Source organism: Sus scrofa, chromosome 12, assembly GCF_054392235.1.
Source record: "Sus scrofa isolate SSC_HxYL_T2T_F1_AM1 chromosome 12, Sscrofa_HxYL_maternal_Yorkshire_Landrace_v2.0, whole genome shotgun sequence".
Taxonomy (NCBI): Eukaryota; Metazoa; Chordata; class Mammalia; order Artiodactyla; family Suidae; genus Sus; species Sus scrofa.
The window spans coordinates 58,036,944-58,047,160 of NC_139394.1; the positions used below are offsets into that span (position 1 = coordinate 58,036,944).

Genomic DNA, 10,217 nt, shown 5'->3' on the forward strand with positions numbered 1-10,217 from the left:
AAAAAAAAAAAAAAAGCTTTGATTTTGGGCCCCACTCACCCCCCCATCTCCCACCCCTGGCCAGGCCTGCCCACCTGCACAACCATATGGGCCTGGTCCTGAGGCATGGCTGTGCGCTGACTGCCAAGCTATTTGGACAAAGCCTAGCAAGGCTTCTTAGAACCACAGAGATCCAAGGCTGGCGTGGCCCTGCAGATGACCGAGAACCATCATCCTGGTATTTGAAACCGCCATGGATGAGATAATTATGTGTCAAATCCGATGCGAAGCATTTGATCTGCATCGTCTCATTTCAGCACTCAGATGGACCACAGTGGGGCCAGGGCTAGTATCAGCCCCATTGTACAGATGCGACTTTAAACACTCCAGGCTCCCCACTTGCAGGTAGAGAGAACACAGTGGCTGGCGGGGTGATTGGCCTCTGGTCTCATTGCTACCCAAGCCAGGTTTGGACCCAGCTGTCCTGAGTTCACCTGCCCCACGCCCGGCCACTGCCCTACAAGGGCTTATGGGAAGTGGAGAAGACACTACTTAGGGGATCCTGGACAGCTTGGTTAACCTCTCTGCATGTCAGCTGCCTTGTCTATGAGGCGGGGCCAATGAAAAGTGCCCCCTCCGTGGTGGGTGTAAAGAAAAACCAGGCTGACGACCAGCGCTGCCTAGAAGAGTGCCTGGCGTGCAGCAAATGCTCAGGAAGTGCTAGCTCTTATTATCATCTTGGAACTCAGTCCCGGAAAATGGTGGGGGGAAGTGGTGAAGAAAAGGGGCAGAAATCAGGCTCCTTCACGGTAGGTTTGATGGCTCTGTGGTTTTTTTCAGTTTTTATTTGTTTTTACCATTCCTCTACCCTTAACTGTCTGTGAGATCTTAGAGGTGTGACCAAGGCGGGGATCAGTCACGTCCCCCCATGTATCTGCTGCCAGCTACCCTCCACCTCTTGCTGTTCGCTCTGGCTGGAATGTTCTTTCCCCAGACAGCCTCATGCCTCACTGCTCCACTTCCTTTAAGCCTTGACTCAGAAGTCACCTTCCTCCAGAGACCCTCCCTGGCCACCTGGTACTTCCCCAAAGTCCCTGTCCCTCTCCCCTGCTTCATTGTGCTCCTTGGCATCTAGTGAAATATACCGTTCATTCATCTCTAGAACGTAGCCTCCAAGGGAGGGAGAGACTTCTGCTTTGTTCGCCGCTGACTCGTGCTTAGAACAGCGCCCGACATAGCTGTAGATGAAACACATTTTTGGTGGGAAGTTCCCATGCGGCACCAGGTTAAGGATCTGGCATGGCCGCAGCTGTGGTGCAGGTCCCAACTGCGGCTCAGGTTGCATCCCTGGCCCAGGAACTTCCACCTGTCTCAGTTGTGGCCAAAAAAATAAATGAGCATCTTTGGTGTTTTGATGGATGAATGAACCTGCTTTCCTTCTTTCTTTCTTTTTTTTTTGCCATGCCTGCAGCATGCGGAAATTCCCAGGCCAGGGATCCAGCCCACGCCACAGCTATAACCAGAGCCACGGTAGTGTCGACACCAGATCCTTAACCCAGTGAGCCACCAGGGAACTCCTGAACCTGCTTTCTTTCTTTCTTTCTTTTTTTTTTTTTTTGCTTTTTAGGGCCGCACCCACAGCATATGGAAGTTCCCAAGCTAGGCGTTGAATCGGAGCCACAAGCTTCTGGCCTACGTCACAGCCACAGCAACTCGAGATCCAAGCTAAGTCTGAGACCTACACCACAGCTCACAGCAACCCTGGATCTCCGACTCACTGAGGACAGAGATCGAACCCAAATCCTCATGGATACTAGTTGGATTCATATCTGCTGCACCACAAAAGGAACTCCTGCTTTCTTTTTTTTCCCCTGTCTTTTTAGGGTCACACTTGCGGCATATGGAAGTTCCCAGGCTAGGGGTCAAATCAAAGCTGTAGCTGCTGGCCTACACCTCAGCCACAACAACACTGGATCCTTAATCCGTTGAACAAGGCCAGGGATCGAACCTATATCCTCGTGGATACTAGTCAGGTTCTTAACACACTGAGCCACAACGGGTACTCCTGAACCTACTTTTTTTTTTTTTTTTTTTTTGGTTTTTTAGGGCCGCATGTGCGTCATATGAAGGTTCCCAGGCTAGGGGTCAAATCAGAGCTACAGCTGCCGGCCTATGCCTTAGCCACAGCAACACCAGATCCGAGCCGCATCTGTGACCTACACCACAGCTCACGGCAATGCCAGATCCTTAACCCACTGAGTGAAGCCAGGGGTTAAACCCACAACCTCATGGTTCCTAGTTGGATTCGTTTCCACTGCGCCACAACAGGAACTCCCCGAACCTGCTTTCTCAAAGTCTGCTGGGAGTGTGTCCACCTTCTGGAAGGATGCCATCCTCTGTCCTGGACCGAGCGGCCAGGAGCCGGAGGTGGTGAGCGGGACGGGACCCCTTCCAGGGCGCGCGCGCTGCCCGATACAGCTCCAGGGCCTTGCATGGGGTGCCTCAGTAAATGGCATTTATATTGTCCCAGTTTCACAGATGAGGAAACTGAGGCTCGTGGAAGGATTTACCTTTGCTCAAGGTCACACAGCGTGTGGGCAGCAGAGTCAAAATTCAAAGCCGGGTTCCGTGTAAACCCAGAGGCTGAGGCCTTCCCTCCGCTACGCACCTGGGTCCCGCCTGAAGGGGTCGGTGGCCGTTCAGCAGGCGGCTGAAACCACCCCGCAAGGTCTCAGGTGCCGCGTGCTGAGGCCACACTGGACTCCACCCTTTCCCTCACTCGCCGCATGCAGCCGTCACCGGGCCCCAGGGAATCTGCCACCCGGCTGGGGAACGGCTCTGGAAACCTTTCCTCCAGCCCCCAGACCAGCGCAGGACCCAGTTAACACTCTCATGTGCCAAGGCCGTGGGATCCCGGCTGCGGGTCCTAGCTCCCGGCCTCCAGTCTTGGCTTCCACCACCCAGCCTTCCTCTCACTGAGGGTCAGTGGCCCCAAAGCAGCTCAGGGGGTGTCACTCCCGAGCTCAGACGGCTTCCCCGGCCTCTCCTCCCGCATAAAGCTCAGATCCCTCAGGCAGGCATTCAAGGGTCCAGTTCCCCCCTAACGTTCTGATCTTGCCTGTGTGGGTCTCCCTTCAAGCACCGGCCTGCTCTCCAGCCCCACTGTGTCCCACACCTCCGTGTCTTGGCTGGTGCTGCTTCTCCTGCCAGAAAGGCAAATCTCTCCAAAATGTTAAGATCTACCTCAAACGCCACATCCCTCTAGCTGCCCCCCTCTCCGACCTACAGGACAAGGACAGTCCCTCCTTCACCCAGTTCAGCAGTGTGTTTGCCCCTGTGGCCGGCACCCCCCGCAAATGCTAGCTTCTCCCTCCCAGGCTGGGACTCCCTGAGTCACTGTCTAAGCACACCCGTCTTCTGAAATGGATTGGTGTAGGTGTTCAGTTCTGCAGAAATTGGGTAGGGGTGTGTGTGTGTGCGCGCGTGTGTATGTGTCAGCGGGTGGAGGTAGGGGGGAAGGATGTGCAGAGAGGCCCACAGAAAGCTCCAGAAGGGCAGCAGGGGGACAGCATATAGGAGTACACGATCTGGAATCAAGACTGCCTGGGTTCAAGCCCAGTTTTACCTCTTATGAGTTAAGTGGCTTTGGGCAAACTGCTTCTCTGGGCCTCGGCTGTCTCATCTGAAAAAGGGAGACAATTAGAACTGCTTTGGCCCGGCGCTGGGAGGACTACGTGGTGTTCGCAGGGGGAGGCGCTGAGAACCGTGCCTGGGACACAGTGAGCGCTAAATAAGTGTTTCCTGCTGTTGTTATGAAGCTAAGCCCCAGTGCTGAGGGCTGACAGTGGCTGGCATGGGCCTAGCCCCCCAACTGGAGCTACTTTCCAGGTTCGTTCCCCATCTTCTACCTACTTCCAGCCCTGCTGCAAGATGGACGGGGCAGGGGATTCGCCCCATTTTACAGATAAGGCACTGAGGCTCGCTTAGGGAAGGTGCCAGCGAGGAAGTGGTGGGGGCCCGAACGCCCCAGTTCTCGTCGAGGCCTCCTTCCCCTCCACCAGGCCCTGGTGCACCTGTTGTACAGGCCTGACGCAGCAGCCAGCACGCCCCCATGCAGGAGGGCCCGGCCCCAGTGCCTCCCCGCCCCCACGCATGTCACCCTCGCAGCCAGGCCAGGCGCAGTCCACTGCGGTGCGCATACTTGGAATGAACACACGCACGCACACACACACACACACACACACACACACACACACGCACGCACAACCTGCACCAGGGCCAGGCCCCAAAGGTGAGGAAAACCTGTTCTGAGGAATCTGCCTAGCGAGCAGATTCCATTTCCAGACCCTTCCACAGTCACAGGAGCAGCCCAGTGTGCGTCACAGGAGAGACAGAGGAGCAGAGACACCCGCCAGGGGGGCAGCGAGAGGGTGAAGCGGGAGGAGGAGGCTGAAAACTTCGTGTTTCTTTTTTCCATTTCAGTGACAAGAGTCACACCCGGCCTTTACGTAAACATGGCCAAGGAGCCACTCTGTCCAAGCTCAGTTTCCTTGCAGCCGCCAGGCCTCTCCTCCCGGTGACCCTGACGCGCGGGGCGGGCCGGTGAGGGGCAAGCACACAGACCCTGCACAGACTGGCTGGGCCACCCCGACAGCACGCAGGCCTGCCGCCCGCTGCCCTTGCTCTGCCCCGTATTTATCTCCCTCCTTCTTCATAACATAGCCCCAGAGCAGCCCCACACGGCCACCTCCACACGCAGGAGCAGGCACGCACACACGGCTTGCGGCTGATCTCCGGAGTCTGAGGCCCACAGTGCCCTTGTCACGCCACCTCCCTCCCCACAAGTGTTTTCTGACCAGCTCGCCTCCCAGCCCAACAGCACGGACAGGCTCCCACAAACAACGTCACAAAAGAATCCCGTAGGGAATGTGGCAAACACACAACCTTCCCCTCGCTCGGCTGCCCACGAGCCCGTAAACACAACCTGCACATTCCACCCTGAGCCCCTCGCCCCAGCGCCAGCTGCCCCTCGAGTACCTGAGCCACACCCCGGGGCTTCTCACTTCCCGCAGGACCCCCGGGACCCGAGTTCCAGACACACACCCCCCCGAGCCACCCGCTCGTCACACGGACCCACAAACCCATCCAGCGGGCCATCCTTGCCAAGACTGGACCACACCTCGGCAGGGCCACAGAAACGGGACCGGACCTGACACCTTTCGATTCAAAGGTACACAACCGCCCCCTCCAGCCGGGGCCCCGGGGGTGCCCTCCATTGCACTCACCCCTGGCCAGCTATGCAGAAAACAACAGTTCATAAATAGTTCCTATGTGCAGCATCAGACACATATGTGCAAGAAACACGCTGGTATAAAACGTACATAAAATCCCACATCTAACAAACTCCGCGGGTATTGTGCCCAGCTTCGAATGCAGACCTGTCACCCAAAGCCCTGGGGTCACAGCTTGTAATACTGCCCCTCAACACTGGCCACCCCTCCATCTGGCTTTCTGTCCCCATGGCCCGGGAGGGCCCTGCTGGACCCCTGGCTGCCAGACCCGCAAACGGTAGTGCCCCGGAGAGGTTTACCTTGCCCCACAACACAGCAGGAGACACACAAGCTCCGGGACTCACAGCCACAACCCTGCCCCGACGGCGCGGCGTCTCCGGGGCCCCAGCTCGCCCTGCGCACCCCGCACACCCCAACTCTGGGACGCTCCGGCGGCCCACCCCTCCCCCCCTCTGCCTGGCTCCTACGCCATCGCCCTCCCAGCAGCTTGCAGCGCCGGCCCGGGCTCACACCCGCCCCACCCCACCCCCAACCTGCCCCACGGGGGGAGGGGGGCACCGGGCTGCAGAATTAACCCTTCAAGTGGGGAGTGAGCGCGGCCCTTTCCACGGCCCCAGGCGATCGCGCCCCCCCGGCCGCCGCTGGGTCGGAAGCCGTACCCGGGCCCCCTTAGTCGCCCCCCAGCGCTGTGCGCGCCTGGAGGCGGGGCCAGGCTCAGCCCCCGACCCCTGAGCCCCCAGGTCAACCCCAAAGGGGAGCGGGCGCGGCGCCGGGCGCGGCCCGGGCCCCCGCAGCGCCGGGCAGCGGGGAGGGGGCCCGGCTGTTGGCTCCGGTCCGCCCTGGCCCTGCCCGGTTCGCCCCGGGGCCCACCTGACTGCGATGGCGCCGCGTCCGCCAGGCCCGGCTCATCACCGTGGCCGCCCCCGGCCGCTCCGGTTTCGCCCGCCTCCAGCTCCGGCTCCGGCTCCGGCCCCGGCCCCCCCAGCGCCCGGCCCCGGCCCGGCCCCGCCGCCGCCGCCGCCGCTGACATCATCGGCTCCCCCCGCCCCGGTCCTACCCCCACCCCCACCCCCGGAAACAGTACCCCCCCAGCGCAGCCGCCGCTGCCGAGAGGAGGCCGGCGCAGCGCAGCCGGCACAGACACCAGGCTCCGGGCTCGGGCTCGGGTCGAGCGCGCCCGACGGCCTGCGCCCGGACTGATCCCGGGAAGGGAACGGCGCAGCGCCGGGCCGCCGGACGGGTGGGCACCGAGCCGGCTGCTGCAAGGGCTCGGGGCTGCACGACCCCCACTCCCTGGGAAGGGGCTCCCCCTCAACACCCTCCCCGCTCCCGGCCCCCTGCACGCCCTTCACTCAGCGGTGCACACCGCCCAGAGCACGCACACCCTCTCTGCAGACACACAACGTGGCAGGCTCACAATCAGGCCCAGTGGGACCCACAGACCCGGGCTCAGCACACTCCCAGGGGCAGCCCTGGACAAACGCACACACACACTCCTTCTTCAGAAATGCGCAGGGACCCCCAAGAGGCCGGGGGCGGGCAGGCCCTAGCCCTACAGAGCAGGTACAGGTATATGACTACCGGCTCAGATGAACGGGCAGCTTACTATTTTGTCCCCATCGGCAGAAATATCCACATCTATCTACTCTTGCATAAACGCAGAGGCCTTGGCGTGGGTCTCCTGGGCCAGCACCCACACCACCAGGTGGAAGAGCACGCAGAAGAAACGCGTTCCTGAAACTCCAGAGGGACCGTCCAGAGACGCCTGCCTGGTGTCCAAACTCAAGCCCAGGAGACAGAGGAGCGGGCCCTCACAGGTCCTCACGAAACCTTTCTGAAACAGGGCGAGACATAAATAAACAAATTAAAACCCAAAGATGTCTCATCACAGCCGGTAGTCAAAAAGAGGAAAAAGAGAGTCAGATAAACTTTGGAGTCACAGAGACAAAGCTATAAAGCAAGCAGAGTGGGAGATAATGAGAAAATGGGCCCACCCCCACCTCAGGAAGGTTCCAGGGAAGAACCCCCCACCCCCACCCCCCCCAACCAGGTCACAATGGCTGGAGCTCTGAAGGGCCCAGGCCCCCTGAGCCAGGAGAAGAGGAAGAGTCCAAGGAAAGATGGTGAGTGTGGGGGGCAGGGGGACATGGCCCCCCTCCCTGTGGCTCCCGGCTGCTCCCTTTCCCCTCCTCCCCTAAAACTTCCCAGCTGTCCCTGACACCCACAAGTGAAATTCATAATGATGTTCCCCGATGTCCTAGAACCTGTGACATCACACAGACACACAGCATCTGGAGCCACCTCCCCTTCCGCACACGAAGAGAGCATCCCTGGGTCCTTTTTTTTTTTTTTTTTTTTTTTTTTTTTATCCCCGGGTCCTCTTTTTCTCCTCCCCAGGATCCCAGGAACAACTTACCCAGAGAAACACGATGCTCCAGGACCGCTCACTCCCTGCTTCCTGCTTTAGAGGTTCAAGGTCCACACTGTACCACCTCATCCATCTTTCAGGCCCTTTCTAGCTCCCAAGAGTTCCTCAGCAAGACAGCCTGCCCCTCTACCGTCCCACAGAGTCCCAGAAGCCAGCCTGGCACTCGCCCTGCCCCGGGTCCCCTGAGCTATGGCTGCTCTAATGCCTGAGCTCCTTTCTCCCTAACAGGCTGGCAGTCACCCCTACTTCAACCTGCCCGACTTCACCCAGCAGCCACCATCGCCCTCCACTCCGCCCAGCCTCCCCTCGCACCAGCGCTGCCGGCCCTCCGATGCCACCAAAGGCCTGCTCGTGGCCCTGCTGGGTGGGGGCCTGCCCGCTGGCTTCGTGGGCCCCTTCTCCCGTATGGCTTACCAGGCTTCCCACCTACCCTCGCTGGAGCTGCTCATCTGTCGCTGCCTCTTCCACCTCCCCATTGCCCTGCTACTTAAACTGCGTGGCGACCCACTGTTGGGACCTCCCGATGTCCGGGGCCGGGCCTGCCTCCACGCCCTACTCAACGTCCTCAGCATCGGATGCGCCTACAGTGCAGTGCAGGTGGTGCCCGCTGGCAATGCTGCCACTGTCCGCAAAGGTTCTTCCACGGTCTGCTCTGCTCTCCTCGCTCTCTGCCTTGAGAGCCAGCGTCTCAGCGGCTACGACTGGTGTGGCTTGTTGGGCAGCACCCTGGGACTCATCATCATTGTGGGACCTGGACTAGGGACACTGCAGGAGGGGACCACGGGCCTCTACACCGCCCTGGGCTATGTGCTTGCTTTCCTGGGCGGCCTGGCACTGTCACTGGGGCTCCTGGTGTATCGCTCCCTGGACTTCCCCTCCTGCCTACCGACAGTGGCCTTCCTGTTTGGCCTGGTGGGGCTGGTGGGCTCCGTGCCAGGCCTCTTTGTGCTGCAGACCCCCGTGCTGCCCAACGATCCTCTGAGTTGGAGCTGCGTGGGAGCAGTGGGGATCCTTGCCCTGGTCTCCTTTGTGTGTGTGAGTTATGCGGTCACCAAGGCCCATCCCGCCCTGGTGTGCGCCGTCCTGCATTCTGAGGTGGTGGTGGCCCTGATGCTGCAGTATTACGTGCTCTATGAGACCGTGGCACCTTCGGACATCATGGGGGCAGGGGTCGTGTTGGGCAGCATTGCCATCATCACTGCCCAGAACCTCAGCTGTGAGAGGGAAGGGCAAGTGGAGGAGTGAGATCGAACCTGAGAGCCTGGGGGTGGGGGGTGGGCAGGGGTAAATATAAGGAAAGACTGGAATACAAACATGTGAAAGAACTGGTGTGGGAGAAGGACACCCCTTGGAGTCAAGGGTGACCCGGGGACTTGGTAGGAGGTAGGAAGGGACTACCTAGAAAACCTGGAACCAGCCTGGAGATCAACATATTTGGAATCTAGGCTGGGGCTTGGGATCAGGGCAGAACTAAGGGGTGACATCTGAAGAGCAGATCAAAGGGGCTGAAGCAGGTAGGCCATGAGCCACTGGGAGGATTTTTCCCTCGGCAGCAGAGAGAGAAGAGCACTGGGGCTGGAGTGACTGGGGCTTTCAGGCAGATCAAGCAGCTGTGCTGGCGGAAGGGAGTATGCCTTTTTTTTTTCCCCTCTGAGCGTTGGTTTCCCTTCCTCGTGGTTATGCTCCCCCCCTCCCACCTTGGTGTGGTGACGTGATATTGACATCAAACAAGGATCACTCTGAATGTGGCTCTGCAGTTGGTGTCATCTCTGCTTTGGAAGGACAGTGGAAGTCCTACCCCCTGCTCTTATTGGAGAATCCCTTAGGATCCTCACACACCTCTACCCCCATCTTATTTTTGAGATATTCTAGAAGGGGGAGGATTTCCTCATGTTCAGAGGCTTTGACCCCGAGTTCCCCAGGACTTCTGCGTCCCGCCCCATGGCTAATCTGCTTTTCCTGGATTGTCGCGGTCCCGTGATCTCTCCCGGATAGTGGCCAGCGTCCTTCCGGAGCAGGCCTCTGAGCTGAGGCCTCTGGCAGCGGCGCAGGCCGGAGATCCTAAACCAGAGCCCCGGACAGCGCTCCGTCAGAGGCCTGGAAATGTCCACTCGTCTCAGGAGGCCGCTCGACATATATCAGCTACTTCCGGACAAGCAATTGGCCTCGCCATCTTGACCTGTTCTTGCATATTCAGCGCGACTACTGCATATTCATGACCAAGGACGGCCCCCAGCACTCCCCCCTTCGGGAACCTACTTGGGAGGATCCGACCGGCCCCGCCTCCTTCATTACCGATTCTCAGAACAGACCATTTTCCAGTGAAGGGGGTGACATGAATGAGAAACTTTGGCTGAAAATGAAACCTCACTCGGAACGAGAATAAAAGCGGCCTATATTTACCCTTGATCCTTTAAACCTTAAACCTCAGTGTAGGAGGGAGGAGGGAGGGGAGGCGACGGGATAAAAACCGTTCCCTTCCCCCTTGTCATTTCAAAAGGTCACCCCAACCAGGGAGC

At 59.3% G+C, this 10,217-nt stretch overlaps 2 protein-coding genes across 3 annotated transcripts in view; one reads left to right on the forward strand and one right to left on the reverse strand.

Annotated features, from left to right (window-relative positions):
- The window catches only part of ZBTB4 (zinc finger and BTB domain containing 4), a 16,760-nt gene extending 10,468 nt beyond the window's left edge, over positions 1-6,292 (reverse strand). Inside the window, exon 1 of one of the 2 annotated variants that reach the window (XM_021067826.2) lies at positions 6,141-6,292. The gene's annotated coding sequence lies outside the window, so the exon portion shown is untranslated. Of the gene's footprint in view, positions 1-5,569; positions 5,725-6,140 lie in introns of those variants that run through there. The other variant, XM_084985968.1, reaches the window with a different exon arrangement.
- On the forward strand, positions 738-10,100 carry SLC35G6 (solute carrier family 35 member G6). The gene is made up of 4 exons (XM_084983015.1): positions 738-788; positions 4,041-4,170; positions 5,052-5,209; positions 7,927-10,100. The coding sequence occupies exons 1-4, from the start codon at positions 738-740 to the stop codon at positions 8,941-8,943; spliced, it is 1,356 nt and encodes a 451-aa protein (XP_084839141.1). The 3' UTR covers positions 8,944-10,100.
- Positions 10,101-10,217: the final 117 nt, after the last annotated feature.